The 19,002-nt window shown below is 42.3% G+C and overlaps 1 protein-coding gene across 2 annotated transcripts; it reads right to left on the bottom strand.

Annotated features, from left to right (window-relative positions):
- Positions 1-191: 191 nt before the first annotated feature.
- On the bottom strand, positions 192-16,851 carry PLP1 (proteolipid protein 1). 2 transcript variants are annotated; one of them, XM_025431579.3, is made up of 7 exons: positions 16,705-16,851; positions 7,050-7,236; positions 6,068-6,329; positions 4,832-5,000; positions 4,264-4,337; positions 3,416-3,481; positions 192-2,303 (listed from the first exon to the last, which is right to left on the bottom strand). In XM_025431579.3, exons 1-7 carry the CDS (start codon positions 16,706-16,708, stop codon positions 2,232-2,234), a joined length of 834 nt encoding a protein of 277 aa, XP_025287364.1. In that variant the 5' UTR covers positions 16,709-16,851; the 3' UTR covers positions 192-2,231. The 2 variants fall into 2 exon arrangements, with proteins under 2 accessions (XP_025287364.1, XP_025287365.1); XM_025431580.3 differs by having other exon boundaries at positions 6,173-6,329.
- Between the last annotated feature and the right edge of the window lie 2,151 nt (positions 16,852-19,002).

Raw genomic sequence — 19,002 nt, 5'->3', positions numbered from 1 at the left:
TCTATTTCTTGGTGTTCTAAGCTATAAAAAAATAGAAGTGATTTATCTATTCTTTTTCTCAGAAAATTGTTGTGAAAATGATGGATGACCTGAAACATAAATAAGCTCCTTGAACAAAGCACAATAAAGGTCTAATTATTCGAGTTTTTATTGTGGGGTTAAACAAAACAATTCACTCAAAGGACACGATGTTTGAGAACATTCTTAATTTTATTTTTCTTTAATTTTATAAAATTCATTTTGTAAGATAAGTTCCTAAAAGTTTATCCTTTATGTGTGTTAAAATTGAAATTCTATATCAGAAATGAAGGAAACACTTTCAGTTAACTCTCCTTGTGTGTGTATATGTGTGTATGTATGCATGGGAGGTTTTCAGGGAAGGGTTGGTTATTTGTTATGTTATTAAATCAAAACAAAACACAAGATATGGATTATTCCACTTTCCTTGATCTTGATTGGTTTCTTATAGATCCTTTTCCATCTCCTCCCTCTATGTATCCTGGAAGCTTATCTTGTATATTGGTCTAAAAACAAATATTAAGTACCTTTTTGTAAATATCTTACATCTCCTTAAATACTGCTGAAACCACTTTGGGGGGATAAGAAACAAAACAACTCTTTACAACTAAAGAGTCACACCTACAGTCATATCCGTAAAATCTTCCTTTCAATAAAGACCAATCAGCCTCTTCTTTTTTAACCCAAAGCTAACAAATGCAGAAAGAAAAGTCTTAAACCTGGGAATTATTCAGGTTTCCAACTCTTTCCACCTTTCCATTTCCATGGAAGCTTACCAACTGAATAGCTGATGGCTGGGGCATTCCGTTATGTGGTCTATACTAAGAATAACCTGTATGTTAAATCTGACTTTAACACACCAAGTTAACACTGCTAAATAAAATCACCCCCCCCCCACTAGCTTAAAAAGATCAATCAAATAGGTTATTCCAATTGAGGTTCAAATTCATCAATTCTGTTTCTTCAAAGAGCAGAATAATTTGGAGAAAATCTAGTAGATGTATGGAACTAGCCAATTTTAAATGTTATTTGCAATGTTTAACGTTCAATATTCCTTTGTTAGAGAATCATAATCAAAGAATCATTCTCTAGACCCTTCTGGTACAACCCCAAACAAGTGATAACCAAACTGGAAAATGTGAAATATGCATCATTCTGAAACAAATCAAGATCTTCAAATCATCTTCTGTAACTGAATGGCTAATACCCCATGAAAAGAGCACCATTGTGAAGATATGACAGAGGCCAGAGTATACAACTAATTAACAGAAAAAAGACATGCTATCCAAAGAGTTATCTATCCTGTGTCTACCAGAGGGCTGGGTCAGTTTACACCATTAGCAACTAACAACTGCTGTTCCTTAGGCCAGTCTTTTTTTCATATGAGCTAATTTCTCTCCATTCTAAGCTCCTTGGAAACCACAGGGTTGTCATGGTAGCTGTTATCAAGGAGAAGGGAGTGAGAAGATGCTGACAATACCCTGCTTCTCTTCTTTAATAAGGTGTAAGGCCAGCTGCCCCCTTGGTCTACACAGACACTATGGTCCCTTATGCTATAAAGTAGGCTGAGTTAGGGCTTAAATAGTCCATCACCATCAGGGTCAGTGCTCTCTTTCTATGTGTGAAAGATCCTTGCTTTGACCCCCTTCTCCCAGCTGCAGTAGGTAGATTTGGGCAAATGCTCTTATTGTTTTGTTAGCATTCTTTTTTTTCTTCTTCTATCTTCAGTGGTAATAGGGAAAAAGGAGTAGGTTCTCTGTTTTGTACACTAAGGAGTATATATTTGGCCCCAACAGATGTCAAGGGGACCAGATACATCCCTTCTCTCTACCTGAGCATCTTTCTTTCCACTTTGTTTCCATCAGTGGAAGTGCCCTTTGAGGAGAAAACACTTCCTGGTCCTCAGGAGATGCTTGAAAATTGAATTAGAGCCTCCATTCCTTTGTGACTTGCAGCTGGGGAGTCACCATCTGAAGCATTTCCCATTTCTAGCAGGAACCAGCTGTGAAGCAAAATGACTAAAAGAGGTATGTAAGAGGGGAGAGTCCACAGAGAGACATTAATCACCACAAGACTCTCCTTTCTTGTTACACTCGTCAAGTAAGAAGAGGGCCAATCAGTGGCAAAGGCAAAGAGTTAACATGGGAGACGCAGCATTGTAGGCTGTGTGGTTAGAGCCTCGCTATTAGAGAAAGGGACATTTCTACAGGAGATCAGAACTTGGTGCCTCGGCCCATGAGTTTAAGGACGGCAAAGTTGTAAGTGGCAGCAATCATGAAGGTGAGCTGTAGAAACAGAAGAGAAATATGAGTGAGAGTAGAAAAGAAAGCTCTCCCTCCTCCAAAGCTTTTGGGAATGAGGAAGGGTAGAAATAAAATCAGTTAAAGGTAAAACCCCTGATCTGCAAAATGCAACATGTTCCAGGTTTTCACCGTACATATTTGACTAGAAGTCCTCTCTGAGACATTTCCTTCTAATGTCTCAGACCCAGAGAATCAACCTGACAAGGATTTATTCCACACTCATGCTAAGCCTGGCACTGGGTTTTCTCAGGAAAGTGATCAATGCATGGGCTCTGCCATCATCCTATCCACATGTCTGAGTGACCTGAGTTATCCACAAGCTGCTTGCTGCATACACACAGCCACAATGTGCATCACAGCCCTCTCTGCTGAATGCATCAATTTATTTTACTGAATGAAGAACAGTTCAAGTTTGTATAAATGCCTCAGCAGTAGGGGCCATGAGTTCTGCGAGCTCATCCTTATCACTACTGATTTAATGACTAAAGATAAATTCCTTCACCCTTCAGTGCCCTAGGTCTTTAATCTGAACAATGAATGTACCCCCCACTGACTGCACTGTAACAAGGTCAGCAGGACCTGGAGCATAGCATCACGTGTAGTGATAACAATTCTAATAATGCTAGAAGGTCCTCCTAGTGTTCTAGGAGAGTAAGTAAATCCCCTGGAGAGTGCTCAAGGTGGATTCATATTGATAGCATATAGAATTCCAGGCTTTGGCAAATCACATTTAGTCATGTTTCGTTGTTCCTGTCACTCATCTGGCCAGGATGTGTTGAGAATTAACTGCAATGTATGACTGCAAAGCACTTGGCAATATTAGATGCTCTGCAAATGCTAAGTATTCTCATGTCTGACTATTAATCTCTCACCTTCTCTTTTCTCACACTACTTTTCTTGTTACTGTCTAATTCCTGAAGTTTTTCTGCCTTGCCAACCCAAAGTAGCAGTTCACAGTCTACATTTTGTTGTCTCTTCCCAGGTGCTTCTCTCCAGCACTGCAAGGTTAGGAATCTTTCTTTTTGCTTTTGAGCATAGCTGTACCCAAGCTATCCCAGGACCATTTATTTGCCAAGATCATTGAGACAACTCACCAGGGAAACCAGTGTGGCTGCAGCCCCCACGAATGCAGCAATAAACAGGTGGAACGTCATTTGGAACTGTAAAAAAATGCAAAAGGGAGAAGAGTTTCTTGCAACTGCAAAAATATGCTCTGCTATAGATCATGCATGCAGCTTTCTCAATGTGTTGATATCTTTCTGTGTGTTAATTCTGCCTCTTTAAACTGTCACTTCCCTGAGTGTAGGCCTCCTGCTCCTGTATGTTACAGCACCTAGCCCCATAGCACCCAGAACACAGGCTACTCATAAAGCACTCATAAAATATTTCTAATCAACTGGTTCCCTATGGTTGTACCCAGGATCTCCAAATTTAAAGTCACAGTTTAAAGTTTTAAATGTTTAAAGTTACTGCCTTCTTCCTCAGGATTACTCTTATTCCCCTGCCTCATGTGTACATGACATCCATTCCCAATATAGTATTTTCCTCTTTCAAGAGTACTTTTTGTTTTGCTTCTCATTAGAGATGGAGAGATTCCAAACTGAAAATGTTTTGTAAAACCTATGAGTGTCTCTACACACAAATCATTTTCTTGATGAGGTTTTTAACTAAAAGAATAATTTTTTTCATTTAGGGGATTTTGTCATTAAGCTCTTTCTTTACCTAAACCTACAAATTTCCCCTTTAAGGAAGGAAGTCTTGGAATGGAAGGATTTCTATGCAGCTCCAGGGAAAATAGATGTTTTAACATCTATGCTCAAAATCCAGCAAAAAATAAAAACACATAAAAAACCAACTCTGATTTTTAAAATTAAAGGCCATGGGTAGGAATTTGTATGGTACTAGCCATTCCATTGTAGAAGAACTCAAATGACCCACTCACCTCAGCTGTTTTGCAGATGGACAGAAGGTTGGAGCCACACACTTTGCCTGGGAAAGCATTCCATGGGAGAACACCTGAGTAAGACATACAAGTTTACCAGGGTGAGCTTCAAGAAGTTGTGGGCTCCATGGAGATTTTCTTTGAGAGCCCTTCTTCCATCTTTAATCATCTTGGCTGAAAAGTGGGATCCTACTAACAATCGGGATCCTCTTTTATAAAGATTTGCAAAGAAGAAGCAAGAGGAGGAGGAGGAAGAGGAGGAAGAGGAGGAGGAGGAGGAGGAGGAGGAACTGAACAGTTGTGTAATCTTGTGTTTGTTATTGAAATGTACTGCTTCTCAACCAGGCTAGAGCAGTGTGGACAGCCAAGAAAACTCCTACCACTTCCAAGAGAAGTTCCATACCAAGGGAAGAAATCTCTCCAATTTCAGTGGGGAGGGATTAACAAAGTAAGATCCAGGCATCCATAATATTTTTCTCTATAGTTATCACCCTTGTCATCCTAAGAAACAAATATATAGTGCTTTCATAGGAGGTAGGGAAGGTAAGGCCCCAATACCCTAACTCACCATACATTCTGGCATCAGCACAGAGACTGCCTATACTGGCAGAAGTCTTGCTGGGGAAGGCAATTGACTGGCAGGTGGTCCAGGTATTGAAGTAAATGTACACAGGCACAGCAGAGCAGGCAAACACCAGGAGCCACACAATGGTCAAGGCATAGGTGATGCCCACAAACTAAAACAATTGACATGGAGTGGTTAGAAATCAGCATTGGCCTGTAGACATTGAAACACAAACTGGGAGATCCTGGAGTGGTGTGTGCCAGATATGAAACCAGGTTCCAGGGATCTCCACCAAATGAAATTAGTAATTAGGACACCACTGCCAAATGTCATTGGCAGTATCTACTAGAAAACTGGCCCCAAGTGTGATGGAGGGTGGGGGGAATGGGTGGGGGTTGGAGTGAGGAGGATCCCTGGGTTAGAGAGGCTTCAGGAGATTTTGTTTTGGGCAGATAAGATGTAAAGAAATCAAAACAGATCTTGAAAGAAAGTCGTGCCATTTCTTGCCTTAAGCTGAGCTTAGAAAATGTTCCTTGGCATAGGGGACAGTCACTGAGCAAAGCCAATAGGAGGTTTAAATTTCAGATCCCAAAACCATTCTAAGCCAACTGCTGGCCACAAAAAATATCACCATAACCCACAGATATTCAATCCCCAGAAGATCTTAACTCTAGAGACTGAAAAGCAATGTATGCCTCACCAGAAGCATGGATAACCCTCAGACAAAGATGAAGCATTAAATATGTAGATCCATGCTAGTTTCCTCTGGGACCTCCAACAGTGCAGAATCCCAGAATATTGTGAATTCCACCTTGGAGTGGAATTACTTAATCTCCATGATCTACCCTCCCTCTCAGATCAGGTGCCTGCATTTCAATCCCATGAGTAGCATTTAGGCTCTTAGGTGGTCAAATCTAATTTTGTTGTGGTCCTTGCTAAGAGGAAAGTAAAGGAATACCAACAGATGGCTTAGAAATAGTCTGATTTTATGAAGTGTTCACAAAACTTATGCTTTTAATTTTTTGAGATGAAATTTTCTAGGGAACTTTTGAAAGGTGAGGCTAAGCCAGCTGGGCACCACGTTCTTCCTGACCTTCTCGTTCGGCTGTAGCCATCACTTCCTCACTCAAAAGCCAGGCCCCTAGAGAGGACCCAGCCTTGGGTGGGGATGAGGCCACAGACTCACGCCCAATTGTCCCCCACCCCTTGTTATTGCCACAAAATCCTGAGGATGATCACCTTGTCGGGATGTCCTAGCCATTTTCCCAAACAATGACACACCCGCTCCAAAGAATGAGCTTGATGTTGGCCTCTGGAACCCCTCCCCTTCTGGCCCCCTGTTACCGTTGCGCTCAGGCCCTTGCCGCAGATGGTGGTCTTGTAGTCGCCAAAGATCTGCCTGACTGCACCGGTGGTGTAGAAGCCCTCAGCCAGCAGGAGGGCCCCATAAAGGAAGAAGAAAGAGGCAGTTCCATAGATGACATACTGGAAGGCATGGATCCTGCATTAACAGATAAACAAAAGATATCAGGAAATCATACTAATTGAGGACAGTTCCCTTCCTGCATAAGTAAGGTGGACACTTGAGTGAGCACCCAAATGAGGCTAGGGATTCTTTAGAGGAATCGCTAGGTTCCTCCGCTCCTTGCTTACCCTGTGACCTAAAGAACTGAGGTCCTATTCTCCTTGGCCTGACCCCTCAGAGATGTTCCCTCAGAGAAGAAAGAAGAAAGAAGCTACACCAGGAGGAAGAGGAATGAAGGAATAGGGGCCTAATGTGCTAGGAACACAAAAGTCTCAGTATGGAGTCTGAGCAGACTCAAATGGTATGTCAAACCAAGAGCAGCAGCCCCAATCTGTCTAGTCATTGTACCTTCCTTGAATTCTCCATACCTATCACTGCAGAGGCTCCAACTCAGTCAATGTTACCCTATGGGCAGAAGTTAGAACATGTGGTACTAAGTAAGTGTAGTGGGAGGCAGGCAGTGAGAAGTGGGCTGGCAGGCAGATAGATCTCCCCTTTCTGATTTTGGCACTTTCCCCTCATTCAGGACCTCAGATGGGGCATAAGTGAAATCTGCAAACAGAGGGGAGACTCAAGAATCCTGTCTGGCTCCACATTTAATCCCCTGCTAATCACTAAGGTACTAATGAATTCTATATGTCTTCAGGGAGAGAGAAAAAGAGAGGATAGGATAGGGGTAGGATAACAGGTACTTACACATTGATGAGATACTCATAGTCCTGGTAGTTTTTGGAGAAATAGGTCTCAATTAGCTTTTCTGTACCAGTTAATGCTTCATGTCCACAGCCACAGAACAGTGCCACCCCAAAGAAACATAATCCAGTGGCCACCAAGGAAGCAAAGGGGGCCCCTACAAGACATCTTGCACAGCACTCTAACAAGCCTGGGGAAGAAGAAGAGAAAAAGTCAGGGATGTTCCATTATTAGCTCATGCCACTCATACCTCTCTGTGGAACCAATCAAGCCCTGTGCTCATGTGCACAGATGGAGTAGTCACCCCTGAGTCCCAAAGCAGGAGAGTCTCCAACTTTAGGCTTCTGGAATGTGAGATTGATCCAAAAACCATTACTTTGTTCCATTCTTAAAAATAAGTCCTTACTTTTAATTCCCAGAATGTATGTTTTTTTTTTTTAAATCAGTCATCAAAGTAACAAGCTAGGGAGATGATGCAATCATCCTCTCCTTTCTTATCATTCTGATTTGTTTTAGTCATTTATCAGCTCTTATGGAGTATTTACTATATGCCCAGCATTGTGCTAGGTATGATGAGAGACATGAAAACATAAAAGACATAGACTGCCTTATGTGAATCTTTTGTTTACTGAGAAGAATGAGCTAGGTAGACCTAATATTTTTAACTAATGATTTCAGGCAGACAAATAAGTGGTTACAGAGGTTAAATGCAATAAAAATTCCACAAAGGGATGGATGCAGGATAGAGATACTGGTATTGTCAGACAGGATTTGAGCCTTGGAGAGCACTCCAGGTGGGGGAAACTTTGAAAATTGCATGCTCCTGGGTATTCCTGAACATTGTGTATATTTGTTGCATGGAATGCTTGCTTCTTTTTCATGCAGAATATTATATGGAGAGCAGTCCAAAGTGAAGGAGGAAACTGGTAGACAGCAGGAGATGGTAATGGGAGGGTGACTATTATTCACAGTAATAAAAATGCAAGCTTAATGATTTTTTAACACTTTGTATGGCTGATTTGTGCCCCTATATTGCAGCTTGGCCAATGTCTGCACCCATGGGTTTTCACTGGAGTTCTGTCAAAACAGATACAGAAAGACTCTATACAAAGTCAGCAAAGCATGAAACATCTTTCTGGCATGACAAAAACACACCAGAGCCTGGGAACACAGGTGTCTCAAAGTGCTAAGGGTCTCTGAGATATCAAGACCTGTTATCCCAGGCCCCATGCCAGTGCCTCTGAGAAACAGGAAAGGCACACAAGAACTCATAGATTCTAAGAACAGCTGTGCCCCAAGTACCAGCCTCATGCCGTAAGTGCCACATGGAGCAAAACTTAACAAATGTCAAGTAGATGGCTGACTAGATGAGGAAAGGGTGGCTTCCTCAGTCCACTTGGCCAGATCCCAAATATATATGCATATATATTGTGTGTAAATGTGTGTGTGTGCTAACTGATTTTATTCATCAATTCATGTATCATATATGTGAAATATTTTTATATATAATATGTATATATTAATTATATGCACATATACAGCTGATGTGCTGAGAAGTTCCTTTTGTTTATTTTTTATAAATTTTTTTTTGTGTTCAATTTGTCAACATACAGAATAACCCAGTGCTCATCCCGTCAAGTGCCCACCTCAGTGCCCATCACCCAGTCACCCCCACCCCCTGCCCACCTCCCCTTCCACCACCTAGTTCTTTTCTCAGAGTTAGGAGTCTTCATGTTCTGTCTCCCTTTCTGATATTTCCTACCCATTTCTTCTCCCTTCCCTTATATTCCCTTTCACTATTATTTATATTCCCCAAATGAATGAGACCATATAATGTTTGTCCTTCTCCGATTGACTTATTTCACTCAGCATAATACCCTCCAGTTCCATCCACATCGAACCAAATGGTGGGTATTTGTCGTTTCTAATGGCTGAGGAATATTCCATTGTATACATAAACCACATCTTTTTTATCCATTCATCTTTCGATGGACACCGAGGCTCCTTCCACAGTTTGGCTATTGAGAAGTTGCTTTTGGAAAAGCATGTTGGAACTCTTTATAAAAAGAAAGCAAACTGTACTAATTTCTAGGTTTGAGTTTTTTTTTTTTTTTACGATAGTCACAGAGAGAGAGAGAGAGAGAGGCAGACACACAGGCAGAGGGAGAAGCAGGCTCCATGCACCAGGGAGCCCGACGTGGGATTCGATCCTGGGTCTCCAGGATCGCGCCCTGGGCCAAAGGCAGGCGCCAAACCGCTGCGCCATCCAGGGATCCCTAGGTTTGAGTTTTTATCCAAAGCTCACTTGTCCATACCACAGTAGCAAAGACTAGGGGAGTCCTTTGCCTGACCCTCTTAATACCAGTACAGTTTCTTTTTAGCCCTGTGTGCTTAAACATCTGTTGATTTGTGTGGCTGATGCAATATGAACAGATCTTGAAGGGCCAGAGTATCTCTACGAAGGAAAAGTTGAGGTAGAAGCATTCATCACTGTTTTCAGAGTCACAGAATGACTGAATTCTATTACCCATCATCCCCTAAAATGACAAGCCCTTCTTTGGTCCTCAAAGAGCCTCTTCCTCAAGGATTCTGGTATGTGACACCAGACATGGGGTTCAGAAGCTCAAGGCAAGCAGAGTAAATAGCTAATATTTGCAGCAGAACTGAATTTTCATCCTTTTCCAAGAACTGAAGAACTGTTGTCAGATAATTTGCCCTCTATGGAAAGTAATCCGTTTGTAGCTATGCTGCTGTAGTGGAGGCAGAGTTTACTTAGTATGAACTTTGCACTAGTGCTTAGTAAGGGTGCTTCATCAGAGCTGGTCCACAGTGCATAGTGTGTGTGTATGTGTGTATGCATGTGCATACATGCAAGCATGCAAATGTGTACATGCACACATGTATATACTAGAAGGAAAAACACAGCAGTTGAAATTGATTATTGTTCTCAGGAAACATTCCAGAAATTGATCTTCCTCTTTCTCACAGGTTAAGATATGAGATGCATCCTGTAAGTTAAAAGGAGCTTGGAAATAAACAGTGCTGCCATTTTCCTACTCTGTCTATCCAACTTTTCCCTACCCCCAAACTCTTAAAGTCTTCTAGTAAAGAAGGTTTCTGAAGCCTGAGGGTGGGGGGAGGAGAAGGTCAGTGACCCCTCTGTTCCTTCTCTCCCCAGCACAGGGTCAGGGCTTGGTCAGAGACCTCCATAGCTCCGCTGCACAAAGAAGCCTTGTTTTTCCCTGAGATCCCAGGAGCCTCATTGGTATTCTGCAGGGGCCTGCAGGCCTGGGGGTGGGGAGGGGGTCAGACCCAGGGAACAATGGCAGAACTGTTTATTTAGCCCAGAGTAAGGACAGCCATCCATCCTAGCAAGTGACCGTCCTGTGCCACTTACCCCAGCTTTTTCACCCTGGGAAGAGCTAAATGGCTCAGGTGTGATCAGGGATGAAGGAACTTGAACTCTTGCTAGCCAAACAGGGAATTCCACTATAAGTTTTAGCTGGTGTCCTCTCCAGGGTTGTAAAGATAAGGAAAAATCCTCTTTAGTGTATCTGATCCCTTGATCATCATCCAAATAACTAGAGAGTGTCATATGTAGTGTCCTTACTGGGTGATAAAGGGCTAAGCCTTGGAAGCAACTCTGGATTATCAACTGATATGTTTTCTTTTTACATGCATGTTTACTCTATTTTCTTAGACCTCAAATAATTTAGCACCCCTTTCTGTTGCACTGCCACTCAAAGCAAGGGACAAGAAAGACATAGGTTTTAATGAGTCTTTAACATGGAGTTGAAAATAAATGGCCCCGGATAAATCATTCTGGAGCTCTACATAGTTCAATATCAGTATACACATTACATGTATATCTCTTCATAAATGAAATGTTGGTTCTGGGGGGTATTTAAATTCAGCAGAAGTGAAGAATCTGTCAGTCTGACTAAGCAAAAAAATCAACTTTTGGATTCCAACTGGGAAAACCTCAGAACATGAAAAAAAAAGTGTCTTGGTGTTATTCTATATGTTGGCAAATTGAACACCAATAAAAAATAAATTTATAAAAAACAGTGTCTTCATCAAAGTAGTTGACAATTCAAACATTCTGAGAAAAGTCCATTGGGCCCACTTTGATTTTTCACAGCCCAAGAAATGTCCTTGAGAATGTGTGAACCATAGCTTAAAGATACAAACTCTCCATTTCAGCACCCTTCATGGTTGAAAGGGTATTGGTTTGATTCAGGAAGGCTGTGAGGAATAGTGGACTTCTTTGGCTCTTTCAAGAGACATGCTCACATTTCCAGGCTAAATACAACAGTCACATGGTAGAGTTGGCATAAAAGAACTACATAGTAATAATATTACCCAATGCAATTCAATTGGATTAAACTGCCTGACTTGGATGAGAGGTCATAGAGAAAAATAATAACCCTTTCCAGTGTTTTCCTTTCATTTATTTTGATGTGGATTCAGTGCAATTATTTTTTTGAGATTTTATTTATTTATTCATGAGTGACACAGAGAGAGAGGCAGAGACATAGGCCGAGGGAGAAGCAGGCTCCTTGTGGGGAACCCAATGTGGGACTCAATCCCAGGACCCTGGGATCACGATCTGAGCCAAAGGCAGATGCTCAACCACTGAGCCACCCAGGTGCCCCTGACTCAGTACAATTATTAAGCATATTTGTAGTAAGCTGGGCACTATGAGAAACAAAAGGGAATTATAATGCCAAATTCCTTTCTTCAATGACCTTTCAGTCTTGTTGGGGAGAACAAACTTATGTCTGTGAATCAAAGACCAACCAAAGCTACCTATAACTTATGTTAAAATGTATATGACCAAAAAATATATATATGACCAAGTCCTGTGGGCAAAAGCAAGCAAAGGGGTTTATTATTATTATTATTATTATTATTATTATTAAATAATTATTAAACTCTATCCCTGACATATTGTCTTCATCTTGCCCAATTATGCAGAGGTAAAAGAGAAGCACCTGACAATAATACTCAGTGTTGGCTAGATTCATCTGCACACTTCCAAAATGAGTCTAATCAATTTGTGATAGAACTTCAAGCCCTTCTGACCAATGCTCTTCACAGAAATCTGACAAAGATCAACAGGACCATTGTTAGTCTTATCCAGATCCCTGTCCATCCAAGGCACTATGTTGATCCTGATGCTGTCTCTTTAAGCAGGAGCCAAGAGCTCCCAAGCCCTCCCTCCTTTCCCATGCCCTGGGAATGCCTTAAGGACCAGCTCCATGATGGAAATTCAGTGTGAATCTGGGAACTTATCAAAGGGAGGAGAGGAAGGGCTTTCATCGAAAGAGATGGTAGAAAGAGACTAATTGTGCCTTGCACAATTCCCAGCCTGTCCCTTGAATCCAGCTGACAAAGGATGAGATAGAAGAACCTTATACAATAGAGCTAAACAACAGGCAGGCTCATTGAGTGAAAAACTGGCCCCATCTCCCTAAGTCTCTAATCTGCACTACAGTCTTACCCTCCTCCCAGAATCCACCCCTTAACCTCACTCCATGAACAGAGGCCTCCTTGATTGGGGCCTATACCAGTTGACAGGGCCAAGATGCTAAAGCAACCGTGACTGGTACTGGGGATAGATGGGGATCAGTGGGTGGGTTCTAGGAGTAAAACAACAATCATCAGGAGGTACCAGAGACAAAGACTTTTGCTTCTGGCCTTATTCTGGTCAGACAAAGCCCTGCCTGTAATATTGTCCTCTCTATGTGAAATCAGCACTTATACCACATTCAAGTGGTGGAAAGGGGCCCTAGAGCCACTAGGACATGGGAATCCAAGCCTGATGGATAGTCAAGTCCTATGGATAAATTTAAATGAAAAGGAATCTCAGCCTATTCGTTGTACTGATATTATTATTACTATAACAACAGCATTTGGGCCAACTTGTTTCCTATACTCCCCACTTCACCCCAAACACACACACACACACACACACACACACACACAGATGCCAATATATACCCAAACATTGAGAGGTTTGAATAGAACCTTGATTATTAAACTCTATCCCTGACATATTGTCTTCATCTTGCCCAATTATGCAGAGGTAAAAGAGAAGCACCTGACAATAAGCTAAAAGACAACATTTTCTATACCTTCTTCCTTAGGTCACTCTCTTACCATTTCCTTCTCTCTCCTTGTTTGCAGTGTGAAGCTGATCTGGGAAACCTTGTTCTCTTCCTTGGGATGTCACTGATTCTTTTCCAGAGCTCTGCCTAGCAGAGAGCTCAGAGGCAAATACAGAGCTGAGAGATCACTCTTAGGACCATTTTCAAATAACCAAGGAGGAATTAATTAATCAGTACTTGCAGAGTGTTTGAGGTAAGTTTGGCACTCGGGAGGCCCTAACAATGGGAAAGAAAGGAAAATCTACTCTGTTTCCCTTCCATGCTGACGTGACCTTATCTGATCGTGCCACTGCCCTGACTTGATCTTCTCTAGATCTGAAGTTCTGTAGGCAAGGAGGGCATTTCTACAGTTGCTTTCTTTAAAGACCAAAAACTACACCCTGGGGATGGTTTTCAGGGCTTCAAGATAACACAAAAAAAGGCAACGAGGGGAAAAGATGCCACTGGCTGGGTGCCAGTGCTTTGATGGATTTAAACACTATATGTCCCTTCCCACCCATCTCTCAGGGGTTCTTAGACCTTATTACTACTCACATAGTTTTGATAGAGTAGTTCTAGTAATCAAGCTCTTGAGTAAACTTCCAGGTTTCATAGCCCAGAGCCAGGGCAAAAGCTCCTCTAAGCAGAGCAAGCATTTCAGTCTGCCTGGCTCTCTAAGAGTTTCTCTGGCTCTGCAGAGCCAAGGTGGGGAATGGGGTGGGGAAGGCTGTCAATATCATTTTAGTCATTGTCTGTAGGAAGAGTGAGTATGCTGTTTTGGATCTGGTATTCTTGTGGCATTTTCTGCTCTTGGCATTCTTGTGGCATTCTTGCCATCCTGGTGGGATTCAGTTAGTCTGCCAAAATTTTGTAAAACTGGACCCCTGCTTTGTATCCACACTTCTTTCTTTTCTGGGCTACCCTCACTTAGTCTGTACCAGACAAAACTACACTGCTCAGCAAATAGCCACCTTTAGAGGGAAGCATCACAGTCTGGTTACCAGGGTAACAGCCACTGTTCTCAGACAACAGGCTTGCAGGATCCAATGTTTTGCTGTTCAGTAATGGCATTGTGTTACTGAGCAGAGAATAATCAGATACTGCTCTTTAACTCTTTTTCAGTTCCATTGTTATCCCAAAGGCTCATTTGGAACATCCCCTTCCCAAGTCAGGACAAGGTTTAATGAATTATCATTTCCCCCATAAACCTTTTATATAGACAATACTGAATTCAGTGTTCCTCTCTGCTTCCCATCCTACAGGATTCTATGTGGTTGAGGTAGTGAGCTCTCTGTTTCTGGGGGTGATTAAGGAGAGGCCATAGGAACATTTAATTGGCTGCTATAGAAAAGAATTTTGCCTTGAGAGTTGGCTGAGGCAGCTTCTAAAGTTCCTTCCAGGGATCCCTGGGTGGCGCAGCGGTTTGGCGCCTGCCTTTGGCCCAGGGCGCGGTCCTGGAGACCCGGGATCGAATCCCACATCAGGCTTCCGGTGCATGGAGCCTGCTTCTCCCTCTGCCTGTGTCTCTGCCCCCCCCCCCCGTGACTATCATAAATAAATAAAAATTTAAAAAATAAATAAATAAATAAAGTTCCTTCCAATCCCAGATTCCATGATATAATTTGTCTACTACAATCGTTAAACAGCCATGTGCTCCATGTTTGGAGTGCACTCCTTGTTAGATATGTTCTATTATTTACAAAGTACTTAAGATACTTTGTTACCAAATAATTGAAAACTCAATGACTACACTCTCATGTGCACCTGGCCCAAAGATTGTCCACCTCCAAAATCTGGGATCCAATATACAATCTCAACTGTGCCCTTATCTGTGGCAATCTCCCTTGGAGATTCCCCTGGAAACAATCATCCAGCCTCCATAACAGGGAACTGTCCCTGTGGTCACCTCATTTGTTCCTGCCTTTTCCTCACAGCTCTCATCCCCTGAGGAAGTAATATTCAGCATCGTTCTCTACTCCCTCTCCATTTTTTTAAATTCACAATCTACTTAATCAGCTGCCCTGACATTACATAGGGTTCCTGATGTCACCAAGCGTAGGAACTTAGTTCCTCTAACATTCACCTCTCACCTGGCTACACTCGGTCAAATGATTTTTACCCAAGTGCACAAAATATACACAAAGAAAGCCCAAACCACTTTGGAAAGATTAAGAGTCAGCTTATACATGTGTTATTGTATAATGATTGGTATTATCATTATCTAAAATTGTTATAGAGTTTTCCCATTTTTACATCCACATCATTATTACTTGATTTTTACAACCCTGAAAGTAGACAAAGCAACTATTTTTATCCCCATTTTCCATATGATAAAGTGATAATTCACTGTGACCTACCCAAGGTCATGAAGTTCATAAGTGGCAGATCTGGGATTTGAACCTGGTTGTGTTGATTCTAATCCAGTGCCCTCCTCTCTTAATTTTCCATGCAAAACACATGATTCAAAGATCTCCCTCAGGATGAAACAATCTAAAGGCTGACACCAGCTTAATATAATCAAAAACCTTTTTCCATGGATGTTGCTGGAGTCTTCTGGGTACTACATATGATGGTGAATACACAGGACAATTAATTCTCACTTCATTTAGGATGCATTCAAGCTGCTATTCTTTTGCCAAATGTGAGTGTTGTCTACATGTCTCCATGGCATCCTGTGTGGACAAAGATCCTTGTGCTCTGTATATCTTACTCTAAGTAGACGCTACCAAAGACCAGACCTTATAGCTTCTGTCTTTGTTCATAGAACCTGGAGAAGCCTTCAGTACTCAACCAAGTCGGTAAGAGTGCTAATGTCCCAGCAGCTTCCTTGTCATAGGAGGAATTTAGAGTCTGAATCATGTCCTTTGAAAGGCTAAGTCTGTGATTTTTGCTAGATATGGTCACCCATATATGTATGTGTGCGTTTGCATGCACGTACACATATGCTACCCATATTGACTCCCCATGGTAAAGCCACTGAGGCCTTTATTTTCATTTCCTGGACCTGAGATTGGCCTTCTCACCCATAGCCAAGCCTGAGTTCCATCTTGCCCAATTCCCCAATTTCCTTCTGATGCTAAACAGGGTCCAAATTTTTTATCAAGCAAGCAGTTATTTTATACATCTGAGGGCTAGCCAACACTCATTTGTCTCCAGAAGAACCAGGGTTGTCAGCTGACCCAGCCATTACTAGGGCCTGAGAACAGGGGAAAAGAGAAGGTAGAAGTGAGGGGGTAGGAGGACACATGACCACATCCAACCCTCTGGGCACTCTCTCCAAGGACCTATGGTACTCTCCACGTGCTGCTGGAGTTCTTTGGCAATAAAGCTACATTCTCAGTACAGCAGAGAAAGGGTTAACCTAATTGAGTGCTAAAGAATTAAATAAAACAAGTGCCAAAAACACAACTCATTGAAACCATTGGAAACCCCAAGCCCTAGAGTTGGAAATTCTCTTGCAAATTTCTGTGCCTGCTTGAATCTTCCATGCTAAAGTCTTTGAAACTCACCCATGTCTTTGGAACTCTGACTCCAATTGTAGCCAGCTGGCTAGTCTGCTTTGCTGCTGACTTTGTTCAGCTGGAAGGATCCTGGTCTCTCCAGTCTCCTTCTTCGGTCCTCTACTTTTTCTCTCTGAGTATCTTTGTCCTCTTCTCCTGCAATGAAAAGGGCTTTCTGATTGACAGCCAACCCCCTTAAAGAGACAGGCCTGCTTTCCTCCTCCTCTCCTCCTCCCCTTCTCCTCCCCTTGTCCCCACCTCCTTAGGGATACTCCCTTCTCTAAGGGCTCCATCTTCTTTTTCTGCTTTTAACTGAAAATTGTTTCATTTTCTGTTTTTCTCCTTTTCTCTAAGCCTTGTCTGTGTGGAATTTCACTTTGCTGCAGAGACATCTGGAAATGTGGTTTGGGGTAAAAATAAAAAAGAGGTCCTGGAAGCCTCCAACTGATGCTTGGGTCTATTTGGTATGGGATATGACAGCACAAGTGTCAGAAGCCATGGAAGTTGTAGCCCTGGCCAAAGGGTCAGGGTCAGAAACCTAGCTGTTATTCCCAGAGTCCTTCCAACTCTGCCCCAACCCCACCCCTCACTCTTAGCTTCTCTTGGCCCTGTCCACCTTTCTCCTCCCCCTACTTCTTGGCAAAGAAGCATCCCTCACCCTACCCAGCAATAGAATCACAATAGAGAAGAAAAAAATTGTCTTTTAAAATAATTCCTTCCAAATCTTTCTTGGTTTCAACTGAATGAGGACAAAACACAAGCTGTTGATTCCATAAACAGATTTTGACCACGCTGGGGGAGGCTACAATTGTAAAAATTGTATAGATAGAATAACAGAGACCCAGAGAGAAGACAAGACCTATGCATGTTCACAGAATAAGGTAAAGAGGTCATTTAGGGATGTGGGTGATTTCCAAGGAGTTTAATTGACTTTGAGACAAATCACTAACACAATCTGGGAATCAGGTAGTCAATATCCCATCCTGAGACTGTAGTGTCATAAAAGAGCTAAGGCCAGGCTGGTGAGAGGCAGAGAGCAAGTTGGGGTGAGGCAGCAGCTGTCAATGAAGGTGGAGAGAAGGGGAAAAGAATTAAAGTGCTTGCCTCAGAGAAAAAAAAAACACTAAGAAAAAATGGCCAAAGAAGCAAAAACAGGGGAACAATATATGAAATCTGCCCTGACAATAATACATGTTTCTAAAGACTGTGAAGATATTTGAGTGCCTAATATTAGGTGAGATTAGCCAGGGAAGGTTTTCTAGAAGAGGTGAATCTTAACCAGTGTCTATGTAGGCTCCTTGTTTGTGTTCCCTTCCCTTCAAGTGCCTCAGAGGAACACCATTCTCTCGATCCTGAGGGCCATATTCTCCCACAGGTAGCCTATAAGGAAACTGGTTGGCATATAATTTAAGGAGTACTTGTTGGAAGACTCTGGGGAAGAAGATATGACCCCTTCCTCATCACCATCAAAATTTCCCTATAGCTTTGCCTTGGGGATAGAGAGGAGAAGAAGGAGATACTGAACAGAGCCTACAATCATCCTGGGGGAGGGGGGAGAGGCAAGATTGAATCTTACAGTTTTCTCTTTGGGCTGTGACCTTGGACCATGTTTCTGGCTTGGGCATTGCTATTAGGAAGTGGTTGAGTCTTCTATAGATGCCCCTGTGGCTTCACCCAGGTCCTGAATCCCACCCAAAGAGAAAGGGTCCTTGGAAATGCCTCTTTTGCAGAAGTATATAGTGGCAGTTTTGCAGATCAGACTAGAATAAGACCACATGACTGATGGTAGAAGCTCCCAGGACTCCTGACCTCGCTATACCTGCTCTCCAGTCATAGACTCTGCCTGTTGAGGAAGCTGGGCTGTAGGATTTTGCCAACAATTAACTTCTGGATGATCATTATCAGAATAGCCCTGGAAGAGAGGGAGGACCAAAAGCAAGAAGTCACCAAATGGGTGCCCTCAGCTCCTCAGATGGCAGAAGGAACTGAGTCCAAACTTTGGGATTCTGATTTAGGCAATGAGAGAGATGGTTTTTCATGGCTCAGATAGAAAAGACAGCTCTGCATGCAGGGGAAATTGCTCAGGCTGAGCCTCCTTACAAATCTGCCCTTGAACTTTCAGCAGCAGCTCTGGGGAATGTTAGGCTACTTGGAAGAAAATATTTGTTCCCAGTAAACTCACAAACATCAATTTTTCAACCACATTTTTCTTCTCTTTTCCTTCATCTCTAGCACTTTACTTTAGCATTCTGTCCTTTCCCCAAGTCTTAATCTCTCCATCTCTGCTGTTTGACTGCCTGTCTCTCT

The sequence above is a fragment of the Canis lupus genome, chromosome X, assembly GCF_003254725.2.
Source record: "Canis lupus dingo isolate Sandy chromosome X, ASM325472v2, whole genome shotgun sequence".
Taxonomy (NCBI): Eukaryota; Metazoa; Chordata; class Mammalia; order Carnivora; family Canidae; genus Canis; species Canis lupus.
This window is presented reverse-complemented; position numbering and strand designations above follow the sequence as displayed.